Source organism: Vipera ursinii (assembly GCF_947247035.1).
Source record: "Vipera ursinii genome assembly, chromosome: 3".
Classification (NCBI taxonomy): domain Eukaryota; kingdom Metazoa; phylum Chordata; class Lepidosauria; order Squamata; family Viperidae; genus Vipera; species Vipera ursinii.
The window spans coordinates 142,101,377-142,121,121 of NC_139516.1; the positions used below are offsets into that span (position 1 = coordinate 142,101,377).

Genomic DNA, 19,745 nt, shown 5'->3' on the forward strand with positions numbered 1-19,745 from the left:
TAAAATATAATTTGCATGTTTTTTATAATAATAATAATTAGCAGCAAAGAGCATAGTAAGCCTATGTGGCTCTTTTTAATATCTATAAATGTTCTCCTTTAGGTTTTAAGTGATACAGGGATATAGGGATATATTAAATGATAAATATTATATATAAATTAAATGATACAAGGATATTGCACAGGGAAAGAACCAGCATTTTAAAATATATTATTGCTTCAGATTACGGTAATTTTAACAGAACCTCTTTAATTTCTTGCTTCTGAAAATTGAAAGTCTTCCAATTTGAAAGGAATCCTATCCTACTATTGTTGATGTAGACTTTAGGCAGTGCCTGTTTGGTCAGCAAGCAACAGTGGGTGGTCAGGCTGCAACATGGGACAAGGGCCTGCTATGCACAAGAAAAAAATGTTCAAAGGTGTTTAAAGACAGTAAAGTCTGCCACCCTTTAGAGAATCCAGCAGCTACAGATCAGTTTTTCTTCTTTGTGAATGCTCAGGATATGGTGCACAAAGAGTAAATATTGTAATTTCTCCTAGGTATTAGGTAATTTATTAGGTAATTCAATTCTGTTAGAATGGAAATTTATTTTCTATTTATTTTATGGATACTTTTTCCATAAAAAATCATAGAACTTCATTACATAACAATATGTTATGTAATACTGCAGTGGTATTTTTTTTATCTGATGGGTTTTTCCTCATTTAAATGGAGACATTCAAACCAGACCATCAAATAATGGAAACGAAATGTAATAACTACTCTTAATCAAATGTAGATAGTATCTCTTAATATTAAACCTTATTCATCAGCCCTACTCAAGCACTTTAAACTGTCTCATTTTAATGCCTGATAAGACTGCTTAATTTTAATGAAAAATAAGTGCAAGCTAAAAAGTTCTGGGTAATCCTTCTTTTAACACTAGAAGCACATGGTAAAACTACTTTTAATAAACATACATGGTCACATACTTAGTAAATACAGTCAAACTATATTTTGGAGATAGTGACAATGTTAATCACAATTTTTTATTTGGGCCTGTTAAAATAAAAACCTATTGAAGTCAGTCTGCGTATTACATTCAGAGATGTTATCGTGTGTTTATTTTTTCAACACTGCTAACTTTGCATAGCTAATATCTCTACGTTGGTTGAAAATTCCAATCTCAATAAATGTCATTGTAAGTAATATAAAAAAGTGTTAAAATAAATTATATCAAGGTTTCTATTCACATTTCTTAAAATCATCTTGATTAGTGCATTGTTTGTAGACATGGCATTCTTCTTAATTTTACATCTGTGCTCAATTACCTTAAGGTATCATGAATACATTTTTATATAAACATAGCAAGGTAGGAATATTCTACCCAGAGAGAATATCATACATTTTTGCATATATTATAATTGCCAAGGTTTTCCTTTTGTTTACGTCTAGAACATCTTGTAAGGTTCATCCCAATAATCTCTTATGAATTAGAAACAAACATTTCAGCTATATTCAGTGCTTAAAAAATACCCCATTTTTACTTGTTTTGAGAAAAAGATCTTTGAGGACCAATTTGTGCAGCATTTGCTATATATAGTCCTGAAGCGCTATCTTCTGGACAACTTGGGGGGGAAAAAGTCAGCTTTACTAATGTACTCCAGATGTTCATTAGTCCTCAGGGTATGTGTGCTGTTATACTTCCCTGCTTCTGTGTTGTACTTTCTTGTAATGCTAGACAACCAATTAAGAAATTAGTTTCATGTTAAACTTTCTTTTCCTGATACCACTGCAAGCTGATGATGTGGTTTCTAGTGGAACAAGGGAGTATTCTTTGCCCTGTTTTCTGTTACTAATGAATAAACAAACCATGGGGGTTTTGCTTTTGGTTTTTACTGCCAGCATAGCCATTTACTGGATTCATACTCTCCTCCTGTTCATAGGGCATCAGACAAATTATTTCAGATGATTTTGAAGGAACAGTCAAGTTTTGAATTGGTTTCTTTCCTGAAATTACTGTATCTCTATATTAAACTTATTTATTTTTGAACTCTTAATCATAACAAATAAACATAAGAAAGATGTTCATGTAACATGCAAATAAAAGTTTTATGAGGTGCACTAAACAACGCATTAATTTTAAAATCAAAAATGTGCAATCTTGTTCTCTCATCTAAGCTACTTTGCTTCTTAGAAGCTTAATGAAAAAAACCCTTTTTTGAAAACTTATTTATTTATTTTTATTTTTATTACATTTATATCCCGCCCTTCTCCGAAGACTCAGGGCGGCTTACAAGCTTAGCAGTAGCCTTCATTCTATGTATATGCCTTATACTGAGTTGTGTACTTTATTTTTAATGAGAATACGCAACGGGCATGTATGTGTAATTTTAATGTATGAAATAGTGCATTTCAATTGGAAAAACCCTTGCCAACTGAATAATTTTGTTTTGTCTTGTTAGCCTTTTTCAACGGTTTCAGGAAATTTACAGATTATTTGGCTAAGCCTTTGCATACTGAGCCAAACCATATATATGTAAAGTGAGTGAGTCAAAGCATTTAGAATTTCAGTGAGGTTTCTATAATACCCATGTGAATTCTGGGTTGAAGGGAAAAACTATAATTAGTATGCTTTCCTTTTTTGTTTGTTTGATTTGGTTTTCCTGTTTAAGAGAGGTTAGGTTAACACTAATTTAATTAGTTTAAAAATCATTCTGCAAATATTGGTTGGCTGGCCAAACTCTCAATAAATTTATCTGCAGGAGTGGATGTATTTTCCAAATTATTTTCCAGATTATTCTCATTTTTTTCCCTTTACATATTTGGGACTGTGTTTTCTCTTGACTTTTCCTTTGTTCAGTGTTATTATTAACCATATTATCTGCGGAGAATAATGTATATTTCTGAGGGAGGAGTTTGTAAGATTCATTGATTTAATTATTCTGTAAAACAAAAACAAAAACCCAACTGTTCTAAAATCTGTGTGCAGTATTAAATGCATATCAGTAATATTTGAATAAATTAAAGTGGCATTTTGATGAAATACTTATACTTTAAATATTATATATTCTCTCAGTAAACCCCAGTGAAAAGTGAAATTTCCTCCTCTGAATGACTAGAACATATTCGAAAATCTGTTAGTGACTTAAAATTTCCCTCAAAGCTAAAGCCTCATATGCCTAAATAGAGGGAGTCATAGATTTTCCATACAAGTTTACTTGTTGGCAAAAAATGTACCTCAAGCCAAGAAATCTAGATGTGATGGGTTACATATGTATTTGATTCATGTCTTTACATAAAGCAAAGATGGGTCTTTTTTACTTCATTAAATAAGAGCAGGGGTAGGCAACCTTGGCTCTTTTATGACTCGTGGTCTTCAACTCCCAGAATTCCTGAGCCAGCTGGCTCAGGAATTCTGGGAGTTGAAGTCCACGAGTCATAAAAGAGCCAAGGTTGCCTACCCCTGAAATAGAGCATGAAGTCCTGAACCATCTTTTACTTAATCTTGCTGCAAATACTAGTTTTCTAGGTTCAGCTGTGATACCAAAGCAGGATTGGAAGAAAATTGTATAAAGTGGTGCAGAGTAGTATGAGTAGGTGATGAAGAGTGATATTTCACTCTATTTAATACATACCAAAGAGGAAAAGACAGTCCTAGACATATCAATAAATGTTCATGCAATACCATCACTTCCAGTTCCAGATGTTTCTACATATACATGTATAATGTCTTGTTACTGAACAAAAGGACAGGAACATCTGTGTTGGGGTAAAAGTTTTTTTTTAATTGTTTCTAATGCATTTCAAAATATACTGTCCTAAAAATTATTAACAAAGGAAATGAAATTATAAATAATGCTGACATTCTTCAGTATCAAGTGTATATGAGCACATCTGTAACTGCATGCCAATCTAAAGCAATTTAAAATATTTGAATAATCCAAAGAGCCCACATTGCTGATATTTAAGGCTTTATGGAACTCAAATCATTCATGTTCTCTTCAAATCGAACCTATCAAAGCTTTGGAGATGAAACTCCCAACATTTAGTTCTCTTTTGCCAAAATAAATTTACAAAGGAACTTGAAACACTTCATATTGAAGTCTTCAAATTTTCATTACCACTGTACTCAATTTACCTTTTAGACAGGGAAAATCCAACCTTTAAAAAAAACAATATTGTTTTAGTGTATTAAAGCAGGAAGTGCTTTAAATTGATGAGATTGGTAAGTAGCCTTTAAATTTCCAAATCTTGATTCCCACTTTCTTAGATACTTCTGTACGTACAGCCAACATTTACATATTGAACACATACTTCTTTTGATTCATAAAGAGCAGTCTGAAATAGCAAAGCTGTTCTTTCAAATGGCTACCAAATTTATTGAGACCGAGACCCAGAGACTTCATATTGGCCAACATATTGCTTCTTTTTCATATCGTTATTGAATAAGATGTGGTTCGGCTTTGAATAACTAGACTACTAGTTATTCAAAGTTATTTACAATCTGCACTTATCTTCATTTTATGTTTTGTGCCCAATATAGCCTAGGATCTTTAGTAAAGTAGGAATCTTATTTTGAGTACCTAATCTGCCGAATATTAATTTTAAGATACATGGAGTTCCCTCCCAGAGTTGGTGGGGCTAAAATTGTTGGAAAACATTTTGAGGGAATTTGTGAATATAACAGACAAAAAGGTGTCCCTTAAGCTTTGCAGAGACCTGATATCAGCCTAACCTGCATTGCCAGACTGCATTCTGAGATGCACATTACACATTGCTGTGAATGGGAGATGGTCTTTGGTCATATTACAAGAGTCGGATTACCCTGCTCTGCTAAAATTTGGAAAGATTTGGTCTTTGTCCTGGTACAAAGGATAGAGCTCAGCAGAAATCCAAGGGGGACAGTTTTGGTAAAGAGCAGGATTTTCTGTCATCCCAGGATATTGAAATCTCCAAGAAAATGGAAAGTGTAGGTAGCTGAAGCAAAAGAATATTGGCTTCAGGAAACTTCTGTTTCTTTGAAAATAGGTAAATACCTATAGACGGGAATCTGTTCAGTTTTTGAGGGTTTTTTGGTTGTGTTGAGCTCAATCTAATGTCTCTTATTTCTCTGTACAAGTTATGGGATTGGGTACTTAATGTCCATCCACAGTCAAATCTCAGGCTGTATTTATGAAGGTAGAATTTTTATTTAAAAACTTCTTGTGATCTGTAATAATAATTTAATTGTACAGCATCCCTGTTCAGAGATTTGGCCGAGAATGCATCATTTGTAGCACATTGGTGCCACCTTGTGGATTCTTTTGCGTTTTTGAACAAACCTTTTAGCTCGTGTTTTGACTATGCCCTAGATCTGTGTAAAGAATTAATATTTTAACTGAGGCAGTTTTCTCCATGATTCATTGGGACATAAGAAGAGAGGTAAAGCCCAGTGGGGCTTGAAAGAGGCTACTCTTTTAGAGTAGTCCACATCAGGAAACAGACTTGACTGAAAGAACTTTACTATTTTTATTGAGATATAATAGAATTTCAAAACCCTGCCCAAGTTTCTTCTGAACATTATCTTGCTTTCCAGCATTTAAGGAAAGTTTCTATTCTCTTTGCTTATATAATAGCTTGTTTATTTCCTTCAAGGCTATTTCCCTGATTTTCTACAATCTGCCATTCATCTTTTTCCACATTTTTTTGAGAGCTAAATGCAACGCAATTTCATTTTAATGTATGGTGATTAGTGTACATTTAAAGTGACAATATTCTACTCTATTCTAGCTTACATTTTAATATTCTCCATTGGAAAAATTACCTTTCATATTTTCTTTTAATAAAGCTTGGTTTTGTTTGTCAGATACTGGTTTATCTCCCAAAATGGTAGAAGGAAGCACTCCAATCATTATGTTCTGGCACTGTTGATATTAGTTACCTTTTTTTCAATTTGGTCTTCTAATTGTCAGAAGGACTGTACAGACACTTGAGAGTTAGGATGTAGATAATAAGTAAGATGGTCCCTAGAAGATAGTTGGTAGCAGCAGAAATTACCAAGCTGCTGGCTCAAAGCAGTAAGTAGAAGCACCAAACAGGCTTTGGGGAGAGAAGAATTGAGGCTTCCAGCCAACTACTAATTGGGCCTAAGCAATTTATTACAGCACTGCATAAAAATTCCAACCCTACAAAGTTGCATTGATTTGGGGGATATAAAGGACAAAATAACCTCTTCTTACGTGTTCACAACATTCTCTCAAACTCAAAAAAAAAATGGGGGGGTAGGGGAAGCAAAATTGTTTTGATCCTGCCCTCATAATGTTGTCACATTATTACCACCATGCTCTCTTGTGGTCCTTGGGAAAGTCAAAAGCTCTTATTGTGAGACAAAAGTGGCTCATTCAGTAACTCACTTTAATCTTGGTTTAAGTTACATTGATTGATATTTCAAGGAATTCCTTGGTATCCATAGCACCTGTTTACATTATGCAGGCTTTTTAAATTACCACATGCAAAAACATTGGATACCTAATTCAACTTCCTGTTTCCCTTAAATCAGGCAAATGTGTATTAGAAATGCATAAGCAAGATTGTGAAGCCAACTATTCTTCTCTAGTACTTGGTCTTCTAACATAGAGAACAGAAAAGATTAAAGAGTTTTAGTTTGTTTCATTTATTTTATATCACCATGTGAAATTAAACTATGGAACTTCTATGCACAAGCATATATGTTATATGGAAATACTATTGAATTATATCTTGCACATTTTAGTAATAATATTTTCCCAATTCTTGCCAGCTATAAGAAAAGTTCTCAAATACAAGCATTTTAGAATATATTGGAGTTCCTGGTTTGGGATAAGTAAGTAGGAATACGTAAAATCAATCCTGTTTGTTGTAATCAGTTGCAAGTACTACTTTTATCTTCATCTGTGGGCTTTCTTTTTTCATTTAGCAGATAACCTAATCCAAAAGTGTGTGAACAATAAGGCTCTCACACTCTGTACAGCCCTTCAGACAACTAGACATTGAAATATTGAAGCAATTTCAACAGTACCAGAAGCATAAATAATTAGTAGAATATTTCTTGTACATTTTTATAACAGACTTTTTTCTTTATTTTCCTCAAGTCTTGCTGACTATAATAAATTCAATCAAGAACCAACATAATAAGTTACATTAGAGTTTCCTGCTCTGGGATATGTTAGGAATTGTATGTATGTATGTACGTACGTACAATTAAAACCAATCCTGTTTGTTGCAATCAGCTGCAAGAATTGTATACTTTTATCTGTGAGGTTTTTTTGTTTAGTGGACAAGAGCAAATTATAAAAGTTAATACTGTGTATTAATTAATACCAATAACTCACATACTCTCCCATTTAGTCAATCCATTGATACATAGTCCATTGCTTGATCTGGACAGTGAAGTTCGCCCATCTTCACTTGGCCATCTCAGTCGGAGTGCCTCATTGAAAAGAGGCAGCAGCAATCAGTCCAGTCGTGATGAAAGTAAGTCCAGTCATGATCACATTACAGTTTTGTGTGTTGGATTTCCTTTTCATTCTGCCAATCGTGGAAGCATATTTGCCTTGCTGGTGTAATGCATGGGTAAAACATTGGAGTACTAAGTAGGAGGTCCCCAGTTAAATATCTGCTATCTCATTATCTAGCCTTAATTTGTCTTAAGATAGATAGCTATATTTAAGTATATTGACATCAGATTTTGAAAGAGGAGCTAATTGGATTAATTTATTTTGAATCACAAATGTCAGTCAAACTCTTAACGTGAGTGCTTCTGTGATACTTAAATTTGCTAAGTGAAGCAGTGTGGTGCCAAGTCTTAAGTAATACTATCTAGCATGTTTATTTCTTTAGCATTTATGAGTTACCACTTTTAATGTCAATCACAAATACAATTCCTCTCCAACAATTTTCCAGTAATGAATTTGTATCTTTCCTCCCTTTTTCAGATTGGCGATTTAAAACTCCTCAGCAAGTAGCATTTGTCGAAAAGTTAACTAAACTTGTAGTAAGCCAGCTTCCCAACTTCTGGAAACTTTGGATTTCTTATGTGAATGGGAGCTTATTTAGTGAGGTATGAGTATTTGCATTTGGTACTTAGACAATGTGCAATTTATGGGGAACATAAAATAATGTTTGGCTTATTCAAGTTTCTTTTGCTTAAATATCAAGTGTGATTCATTTTCTGAAGACCTAAGGAAGAACAAACTGGTCAGAGAAATTGGGGAAAATGATCATTCTTTGCACTTCTTGTGAACCTGTTTGATGCAGTACCTGACATTTAGAGTAAAAATGGAGGGTCCCAGATTGAAACTTCTACAACGTACACTAGATTCCCATGATCCAATCAACATCTCTCCACCTGTAATTGAATTGGGAATTGCAGGCAGATTGAGCTATGAGAAGGAAGGTAGAATATAAATATAATATTATTGTTCCTTTATAGATTGCTTCTGCTGTTCCTTCTGCATCAGAAGTGACATTGTTAAGCAGCTTCCAGGATTCATCATTCTTAAACTGTTAAGAGATAGTATTAACTACTGCTATTGCTTGCCTTCTCACCCTGTTTAAGATCGACAGACCAGGACTCTCTCTTATGACCAATCTGACAGCATTTATACAATCACCTAAAGAAGGGCAGGGCAACTGCTCTTCCCAGCAATTTCTATCAAGCGTCGAGAGTTGAATGATAGTGGCACAGCAGCAAATACCAATTAACTGCTCTTTCCTCTATGCATCTGTCTGGCAGATGAAGAGGCTAAAAAAGTTACATGCCTCATTGGTGGACACTTTGAGCTAAGGAAATTGGAAGATAACTGCTTTTTATCTCCAATTCTTTGATATCCAGGCTTAAGTTCAATATTCAAGCTGCTAAGATTGTTTTAAAATGTTTCCATGCTTGGAAGTAGTGCAAAAATATATTAATTCCATTTTAGCCAAGTGTTTTTCATTTTGTGATTCTTTAACAGTAAGAAGCCAGTTGAACACAGGCATAATGGTTCTCATAAAAGTTGTGTTCAAAACCCACATGGGACATACTTTAGTCATGGAAGTAATGAGCAATCGTGGAAAAAACTAGTAATAAAGAAGCTGAGTGACTTAGTCTCTCTATTCATAAAAATGACCTGCATACATTATTATTATTATTTTTGTAAAAGTTTTATTGGTTTTTTTACAATAACAACCTTAGTGTCTGGTGTACAGCGTGTTGTCTTGGTTCATAAATTATTTTAGAAAAAAATATACAATTGATAATAGTAAACAATCATATAGGCCTGCCCCTGACCTTCGCTCATTTCGCCGGGACCTGAAAACCTGGTTCTTTGAGCTGTTTGGCCCAGACTGAGGGGTTTTAATTTAATTTAATTTAATTGGGTTTTAGTTTAACTTCAGGGACTGTAATTTAATTAATAGTTTTAATTTATTTTAATTGTATACTATGTATTTTAATTTTCCCTGTAAACCGCCCTGAGTCCTACGGGAATAGGGCAGTATATAAATTTAAATTATATATATATATATAATTGTATACATACAATATACATACACACAAAAAAAACGTGTGTGTGTGTGTGTATTTCCATAATTAGTAAATCAATATATTTCCTTGATCTTCTCTTCACCCAGGTATTCTCCTTCTACAACATTAAACAAATATAATTCCTAATATTTCATATTTTCCATATTTAAATGATTAAATAAAAATATTTTCTTCTATATTTATACCAACAATTGTAGCATCCATATATAGCATTTTTTTCTTATCAGCTTGTTATTTTCGTAAGGGTCATCTTGTTGATTCACCATGTATTTTATTTTCATAAATCTAGTTTAAGCTCAATTTTTCAATCATATTTTTCCCAGTATTTAATATCTAAATATCCAAATTTTCCATTTAAATATATCATCCCAGTATTTTCATATTTCATATATTATAGAGATACTATACTACTTATCTATCATAACATCTATCCATAACATCTTTCTAGTCAATTTATATTTCACTTCTGTTTGTAAAAATTAGTTAAATCACTATATATCCTTTTTTCAGAGTTGTTATTAAGTCTAATTTCACCTCAATATTTCAATCATTCCTTAATCCTAATTCTTTTCAAACTTAATTTGTATTTAAAATTCAAACTTTTCCTTCACTTAAATGTAAAGATAAAGGTTCCCCCGCACATGCGTGCTAGTCGTTTCCAACTCTAGGGGCCGGTGCTCATCTCCATTTCAAAGCCGAAGAGCCAGCGCTTGTTCGAGGATGTGTCCGTGGTCATGTGGCCAGCATGACTAGATGCCAAAGGCACATGGAACGCTGTTACCTTCCCACTGTAGTGGTCCCTATTTTTCTACTTGCATTTTTACATGCTTTCGAACTGCTAGGTTGGCAGAAGCTGGGACGAGTAACAGGCGCTGTTACGCGGCACTCAGGATTCGACCTGCCAATCTGCCGATCTTCTGATCGACAAGCTCAGCATCCTAACCCACATTTTATATCTTATCAAAAAATACTATATTACTTATATCTCTTATCCCACTTATTCTAAGGTCCCTTTATGGCCAAAGTTATTTGTTTATTTAGCCATATTCAAACAAGTGTTTACTCATATAATATTCCATTTGGTATGGCGAATCCAGTCTCTTCAGCCCGTCTCTAATCTTCTTCCTTTGCCAAATTGTTTTCCAAATTAATATTTTCAACTTATCCAGTTCTTGTATTTTTGTAGTTATTGTTAGAAGTAGAGGATATATGCTTTTTGTTTCCCAAACAATGATTCTCCTAGTAGTGTCCATTTTGTTAAGTCTTCTTTCTTCTCAGGTTTATTTTGACATTCTAATGTATAAGGTATCTTTTCCATATTTATTGTTGTATCCAATTCTTTTAAGTTTTTTCTTGTTTGTATTAAGTTATAATTCCCTTCATTTGTAACTTCACCAGTTAAGTCATTTTTTGCAGTTCACATTCTGTTGTCTGGATTGTTTGTTCATTCTTTACCATCATTCTTTGGATGTTTTTTGATTGTAGATTTAAATTAGAAGTATATTCAGTTATAGTATCAAAGTTATGTTTAATCTCCTCATGGTTTAAATCTATTGTAGTTTGTATCTGTCGTAGCATTGCATAAATTTTGTCTTGGAAAGTGTTTGTCTTGTCTTCAAATGTTTCTAAAGGTCTTTGATCTTTCAGGCTAAATCTTTCAGGAGTAGATATTAAGTGTGGTTTTCTATCGTTTTTTGATGAATACATCATATCCATGTTGTCTCCCCCATTCAAGTAGTCCGTCATAAATGCCATAGTCTATAATTAACATTGTCAAGCTAACCAAAACTCAAAATCCATACAGTCCAATTTTGTATAGTTCTTGTTTTTATATATATATTTTGTAATCCACTGTAATTTTCAGTTGTCAAAGTTTCAGTAAAATCAATATTTTATAACAATTTCTTTCTTTCAGGAGTCAATTGTCAATTCAATATATTTAGCCAGCTTAAATCCTTCCTGTAACTTTCCTTCTCAATAATTTGTCATAGATCAAAGTTTTTAAACAGTTCATAAATTTAAACCACAAATTATTTCTTTTCCTTCAAACACTTTCCAATCTTATAGCCGGCCCAGTATGTAATCTCTTCTCTGTTCCTTAGCAGCTGTCTTCCTAAAGGTTATTAGAATTCATGGGAACAGATATTTTTTTCTTTATTTCTGGGCATTGTCTTTAATGTGCTATATTCTCATTGTCCACTAGATGTCAGCAAATATTTATTTTCCAGCTCTTTCAGACAAAAAGTTTATTATTTTTTCTTTTTTTATGTAATTCAGTCAAAATCCTTTAGCATACAATCTTAGCAGTTTGTTTTAGTTTCTAAGTTTGATCAGATTGTAGTTTGAATTTAATTTTAATAAAGTTCTTTCCTCCTTAAAGGTTAATTTGCCACTTCCATCTATGGGGGAATGGGAATGTAGTCCCCTCCCCTCACTTTCGGAGGTTGTTTGCTTTCCCAGGAACTAATTGTAAAATGAGGGAGAGAAGATCAAATACTCTCACCAGTTCCAAGTACACTGTTCACCATTGTTCTTGGTAGTGCTCTTGGACTTCGGCTGCCATAGCTTGGGCTAGACGCTGGCATGCGGCTAGCATTTCTCCTGTCAGGTTCAGAGGGCTTTCCCTGGATCAAACGAAGCAATTGCTGTCGCTTCGTGATCAATGGGGCGCCCCTCCACGGTCACCTCTATGGGGCAACTTCAGACCCATCTAGGGTTCCCCTGGCAGGGCAAAATTAGCCGTGGGGAGCGGAGATCTGCTCTCGCGCAGCCATGCACCTTCAACGCAAACCGGAAGTGACCTGCATACTTTTAAAAAATCAGTTAAGGATTGCCCTGGTTTTACTAGGTTTAGAAAGTTAGTAACTGAAGTGAGACTTGTTTATACATGTGGTGAATCCACAAGATGTAACCATTGGACTTACCTCAGAAATTTCTACAGGAAGGTGATAACTTATTCAACAAAATTAGTGGGAATGGGGAACTATTTTGGTGAATATATGTATAGTGTTGATAGATTCTGTAGATCTAAAAGGAAACAGAAATCTAATCCCCATTTTTTTTTTAAAAAAAGCTTCAATTAACCAGTCCCAATCTCCCTTGATTCCCATAATTAATGACCAAGGAATCTAGCTTATGTAACACAATCAGGAATTAACCAAAATAGAGAAATTTTATATATTCAAAATGAATAGATAGGTATTCCTTTGCTCTGCTAAACATTTCTAAATGGAATAGGATATGCTTTGGTTCATTCTTACTAGGCAGATTATAGTTCTTTGGTAGGCTGAAAGGATGATTGTACTGTATACTAAACAATATTTTAAATTACTTCAAATTTATTGAGTATGCTTGAATATGATATAGCAAACTCACTTTTAGTAGTATAATGTAGGAAAATTGTTTTGTTATTAAAAACTGCTAACAGAGAACTGCTAGTGTTCTCTGTTAATTTATAAAAGCATATCAGAACAATATCCTTATAATAATTAGGTCCTTCTGTATGTACTACATAGAATAGTTCGTGTGTTCCTGATAATACTAATGTGGTAAGATTGGCATCTCTTTTTCTTTTATAAGACTGCTGAAAAATCTGGCCAAATGGAACGATCAAAGAAGAATGCCAGGCAGAGGCAAAATGATTTCAAGGTAAATGAGTAGGCATCCATTTAGATGGTTTTGGGAATCAAATGATTTTAAATATTCTAAAACCAGAAGTGAGCTTTTTGTGTTAATATATTAACTGTGCGTTTGAATTCAATGGCCCTGTAGGGCTTAATCTCAAAGAAGATTAAGACCCAGCAGAAGAAAGTGAAGAAAAACTGCCCCTTGCACTTTGGATACTCACAAATTGAATTCCAGTCAGGACTTCCCCAAACAACTTTTGTATTCATTGAGTGATGAAAGCAGGCAAAGATTTAGTAAGCTTAAAGGCAGAGAAACATTGAGACTAGAGTGAAGGCTGTTTGTAGTGACAACCTACTTAGGAAACCCTATTGTTCCCAGATACATAGGGAATTTGTATTGAGCTTTATGGCGTAGGCTTGAAACCTGCAAAACCACTCTGGTTAATGGGACATAACACAGTGCTGGGTGTGTCTTCATGTAATATGAGCCTGTGTCCAGCTGTTAGAGCCCTTGTCTTGTTCCCTAGACCAGGGCTTTTCAACCAGTGGTACGGGTACCACCTGTGGTACATTGGCACCTGGCAGGTGGTACGCAACCATCCTAGAAAAGTGGTAGCGGGGGAGGGGAATGAGCTGAACTGGTGGCAGCACCACACAAGCCTGAGTGAGAGACGGCTGGAGCTGCAGGGCTGTCAAGGCTCAGCGAAAGCACCAGGATCAGCACTTCTTTGGGGCTGTCAGGGCTCAGCAGAAAGCACCAGGATCAGCGCCAGGCTCCAGCTGGAGCTCGGCGCTGATCCCGTCGCTTCTGCTGAGCCCAGAAGAAGCACCGATCAGCTGGAATGTTGCAGCATCCTCAGGGTCTTGTGATTTACATTCAGATGCTTGGCAACTGATTCATATTTATGACGGTCACAGTGTCCCAGGGTCATGTGAAGTGACCAAAAGCTGCTGCAACCACCCAGCACACAGGGGGAATAAAAAACAAACACCCCCCACCCCACCCGTGCTGCCAATCCTCAACAGAAATGCTCACAACAATGAAAACCTCGGACAGGAGGAAGAGCGCTGCCGGGCGGGCAGGCAGGTGTCTTGCTCATCTGTGGCTTGGGGGGCACTTTTTCAGTGCCATGGTAACTTCGAACAGTCACTAAGTGAACTATTGTAAGTCGAGGACTACTTGTACTTCATCACTTTTTTCTTTTTTTTTTTTTGGTCATCAAGTTTTTGACACCATGCTAGGCGACTGGTGGTACTCGGATGTTGCCATATCCTAAAAGTGGTACAATAGGTGAAAAGTTTGAAAAGCCCTCCCCTAGACCTTGACCTCATTGGTTCCTCTGGAACCTTATTTATGTGTATTTTTTTTCTCTTAACTTTGCTGATATAAATCCTATCTGTTTCAGTTCCTGGCTGCTGGCAGTTTTCTGATTAGAATGAAAAGTTAGCAAGGCTGATCTACCAGCCAAAACGTCTTCTGTGGTAACAGGACATTTAATAAGATTGACTAATTGACTAATATTAGATTGGCTAATTAAAAAAATATATCTTCCACAGTTACTCAAATTGCTGCTACCTTCACTTCAGTGCTGGTAGTGCTTAATGAACTGTGTTATCAAAGAGAATGTTCCTTTGTTTCAATGTACAGTGGCTTATGTACAACTACCATTGGGTTAACAAGTTTTCCCTTTTTCTGTCCTAGATGATGATTCAGCAAGTGATGCAATCCCAGGTCAAACTGATACGTGGTGCTTTGCTTCCATTCAGCCTTGAAGAAAATGAACTAAAAGAATATGGTGGCTGGGACATGAAACCTGAACTTTCTAGTCAGTGGTTACCCCATGTCATTCAAACTGTTAGGTTGGTTTCATCTTTAAATCAATATCAGTTTTGGTTTCTTTCAGCAAGTCCCATCTATTCTGAACCAGTCTTGAATATTCTGTATGGCCCAAATAATTAGGAGTTTATGAAACTACAACTCTGATTGAGACAAAGTATCAACAAAAATAAGTCACAGAATCACAGAATTGGAAAAAAAGACAGTTGTGTCCAATCCCTTGTTCAATGCTGGAATCAAAATTAAATCTTTTGACAACCCTCTTGAATGCATCAGTTGAAGATAATATTGCCATCTCTCTTGGTAATTCATTTTACTATCAAACTGCTCTTAATTAGATTGGTTTCCTAATGTTCAGTCAAAATATCACTTCTTTTAAACCATTACGTCATTTTCTACATTCTGAGATAATAGAAGATAATATCTTCTGTTTGATATCACTTCAGATACTTGAAAAGTTCTAGTATATCCTCATCCTCATCCTTCTCTTTTCAAGGTTAAACATAACTTATGCCATCAGTCTTCTCTCGTGTGATTTAGTTTTAAAACCACTGATCAAATGCATCTGTTCCAGTTCTTCTGAATTTTTCATAAAGTGCTAAGAACTGAACACAATGCTCCAAGTTGGAACTGACCATTATATAATACATGGAACTATATTGTTTAGGCAGAGTGAGAGCAAGCTCTGATAGTGTTCTAGTCATAAGGGTTACACTAACACAACAAAAGATGTTCTAGGCTTTGCTTGGATAAGTTGACTTCTCTGAGTAGAGTGCAAGTCACTTCTGAGAGCGACCATGCTTTGTGTATGCAGACATTCCCAAAATTTTAACTCCCCTCAAATGTGCTCATTATCATCCTGAAAAGTCAACATCCTTGGGAATCCCTGTTCAGGAATATTAGCTAGGCCAACAGGTTTGCAAATTTAATAAGCATTACCTCATTAATTTCATCCAAGTCATGAATGAAACATTGAAGAGTACTGGGCTCAGGATTGTTATCTCATAGCAGTTTGATGAAGTATTGATGGTGTCCCTTGAGTATAGTTTTCAAGCCATCTGTGGGTCCATAGTTACCTAATTTGCTAATCAGAATATGTTTTGTCACTTAATTCCCACAATTTATTTTAAGAAATTAAAATAGAGACAAATCACAACTGGCTACATTGTTTTTATCAGCTTATAAAAAATTAATCACTTGATGATGTGCCCTAGCATCTTCCCATGATTTCATACCGCATTGTCTTATTTTGGCTTCCTGGGTTCTCATTTTTCTGTTTTGTAGGTTTATGCCAGTCAGGGTTATAAATGCAGGGAGTAAGGAGGACGACCAACAGAATGAATATCATGGCAAAAATTCTGTCTCCTTTGTACATGTGTTGTGATATTGCATGTTCCAGAGAAGTAGAGTTTGTGTCATAATATCATAATGCTCATTTTTATCATTCTAACAAATCTATTAAAATCTACAGGTGCCTTTGGTACCAATCTTCCAGTACTTTATATATTCTGTGGGATTTCTGAAATATATATATATATAGTAAATAAGTCAAATTAGTCACATATTTCTTTGTATTACCTAATTTCCATATTTGCTTTGTAGCTGATGTGCTGTTTCTTTTTCTCTCTTCCTTTCATTTGAACATATGGTTCCTACCATTCAAATTATAGTTTGTATGTACCTACTCCCTTTTCTCCCTCATTATGTGTTATGTGTTATTTTCATTATGTGTTATTTTTATAACATTTAATGTAATCTGTTGATTGCTTCTGCTCTCTTTAAATTTCTCATTGGGATTACTTCTGACTATACTTTTAATGCATCTAAAATTCCTATTTCCATTAGCTTTTGTTGCCATGTAATCTTACTTAGTATTACTTTATTTTTGTTAAAATATGCTTTGTTGAGTCCAGGCTCTACGCTGAATACTGTCAACTTTATATTCCCGTATTCCAGCATTTTCTCCCAAAGTTCTCACTATTCCTCATGCTTGAGACAAGGAAATACTAAAAACAGAGTTTAAGAATTGAAGCCTGTCAACATCTACTGAAGACTAAATGGCAAAGGTAGTCAACCCAAAAATATAATAAAAATTATGAAAATTTGGGAACTACTCAAAAGTACGGTCCATCCTGTTCTCAGCAAAAGTTGGTTTTTAGTGCTGTCATGCAGCTATGGTAGAAAGCAAAACATTAGTGTTTTCACTACAAAATTACTTGAAACTAAATCATAATATGCCCTCATAGGAGTCTGAGGGTGAAATTACTGGCACCGTCTTAGCTTGCTGACAAAATAATGATACCATAAGGTAAAGGTTCCCCCGCACATGCGTGCTAGTCGTTTCCAACTCTAGGGGCCAGTGCTCATCTCCCGTTTCAAAGCCGAAGAGCCAGCGCTTGTCCAAGGACGTCTCCGTGGTCATGTGGCCGGCATGACTAGACACCAAAGTCGCACAGAATGCTGTTACCTTCCCACCGTAGTGGTCCCTATTTTTCTACTTGCATTTTTACGTGCTTTCGAACTGCTAGGTTGGCAGAAGCTGGGATGAGTAACAGGTGTTCACTCTGTTACGCGGCACTCGGGATTTGACCAGCCAAACTGCCGACCATCTGATCGACAAGCTCAGCGTCCTAACCCACTGAGCCACCGTGTCCCTTTTAATGATACCATACTGTTTATCATAGAACATGGGGAGAGGTGTGTCATAAAGAAAGTGGCCATTTTCAGACCTAGATTTCACTTAACACTGCTGCTGTTCTTTTACTAGTATCCTTTTTTTGTTTTTTTGAGTTACAATTGTATTAAATATCATTAGGACTTTTCCTAGGCATATGGCATTGCTTAAAGAAAGAGCTCCACTGGAGGAAGTACTAAGATTTTTTATTATTATTATTCACACACATATACGAACCCCCTGTGAGGACATCTGAATACTTTGACATCTGAATCTCATAATAAACAAGTAGGCTCATTATAAATTACTTTCTTTTCTTTGGCTTTCCAGGCTTAGCTATGAATCTCTGACTGCTCTTGAAATACCAAACGATATGCTTCAAATCATCCAGGATCTCATTTTTGACCTGAGAATCCGTTCTATAATAATTACATTGCAACATACAGCTGAAGGTTGTATTTTTTTTAAAAAAAATAAATCTTATCAGTGATGATCTCCTACTGGGTGTTTTTTAAAAAAATTCTCAACTGTGATTTTATTTTCACATACAGCTAGTCCTTGCTTACTGATCGTATTTGAGACCATCATCTCCATCACTAAGTGTAAAGTGGGTTGTAAAATAAAATATCATGGGACTGCCCAGCTTATGTCAGTTCCAGTTGAAGTTGATAAGTGGACCCCACTGTTGTTAAGTGCGCTGTCATGTGACTGCAACCTGCAACTTCCTGCCAACTTCCCTGTTGACTTTGCTTGTGGGAAGCCGGCTATGAAAGTTGCAAAGGGTGATGTCTTGCAGCTCTTACAATTGCATACCAATTGCCAAGCACATGAATCGTGTTCATATTACTGTGGGGACACACTGCATCTGCTCCAAGTTTGAGGACTAGCTTTAAATCTCATTTGGCACCATTGCAACTTTGAAAAGTCACTGAACAAGTAGTCAGTAAGCGAGAACTCTCTGTTCCTCTGAATTTACCTTACCGAAAGTTTTGTTCTATAGTTTTTAATTAAAGAATATGTAGAATATGGAAATGATTCATTTCAATAATTGTTTTCAAGTGCAATGAACAACATACATTATTATTATTATAATTATTATATTTTAATTCTGCCTTTTTATATATAACAAAGCAGTGAACATAACTAAAATATTATAACAATTAATGTACAATCTTTTCGGTATAGGTTCAGTTGAATCCAATATATTCTTCCTTTGCTTGCAGTAAGCTTAATGTATAAAAGCTGTTATTATTTTTTTAATATAACATTGACAACATTCTTAAATGAGTTCATTTCAGTTCGTAGTGTAGGTTTATGCTATACTGAAGATAACAGTTTTGACATTGCTTTTTTTTACAGATGTGAAAAAATTAGCTGAGAAGGAAGATTGGATTGTTGATAATGAAAGTTTAACCAGTTTGGTGGGTAAATTATTTTTTTTTTCAAATATTGTTATTGTATGATATAACGTTAAATTTGAGTTGGTATGTCTGGAAATTGAATATGAAAAACCCCATCTATTTAAGAAGATCAATATAATGGCAGTACTAGAAGCTGTAACCTCATAGAAACCTCATAGAAACCACATCTGAAGAAATTGGGGGACAAAGAGCTAGAATGTCATAATGAGACAAAAAATCTGGTGTCAAATCCCCATTCACCTTTATTGGCTATATTTTTCTTATTGTTAACCATAATTTTTAAACTAACAGAATTGTTAAAGGGAATAGAAAACTCTGTATTCTCACTTAATTTGTAAAATATATTTTATAAGGTAAAGGTTCCCCCGCATATGCGTGCTAGTCGTTTCCAACTCTAGGGGCCGGTGCTCATCTCCGTTTCAAAGCTGAAGAGCCAGCGCTTGTCCGAGGACATCTCCGTGGTCATGTGGCTGGCATGACTAGACGCCAAAGACGCATGGAACGCTGTTACCTTCCCACCGTAGTGGTCCCTATTTTTCTACTTGCATTTTGACGTGCTTTCAAACTGCTAGGTTGGCAGAAGCTGGGACGAGTAACAGGCGCGCACTCTGCTACACAGCACCCTGCCAAACTGCCGATCTTCTGATCGACAAGCTCAGCG

General features: G+C 35.3%; 1 protein-coding gene across 1 annotated transcript in view; it reads left to right on the forward strand.

The window, feature by feature from the left end:
- Window positions 1–19,745, forward strand: part of EXOC2 (exocyst complex component 2) — a 95,582-nt gene that overhangs the window by 45,791 nt on the left and 30,046 nt on the right. Inside the window, exons 12-17 of the mRNA XM_083358388.1 lie at window positions 7,348–7,473; window positions 7,935–8,059; window positions 13,106–13,174; window positions 14,855–15,012; window positions 17,994–18,115; window positions 19,023–19,084. Of these exons, the coding sequence (XP_083214514.1) occupies window positions 7,348–7,473; window positions 7,935–8,059; window positions 13,106–13,174; window positions 14,855–15,012; window positions 17,994–18,115; window positions 19,023–19,084 (662 nt within the window). The remainder of the gene's footprint in view (window positions 1–7,347; window positions 7,474–7,934; window positions 8,060–13,105; window positions 13,175–14,854; window positions 15,013–17,993; window positions 18,116–19,022; window positions 19,085–19,745) is intronic.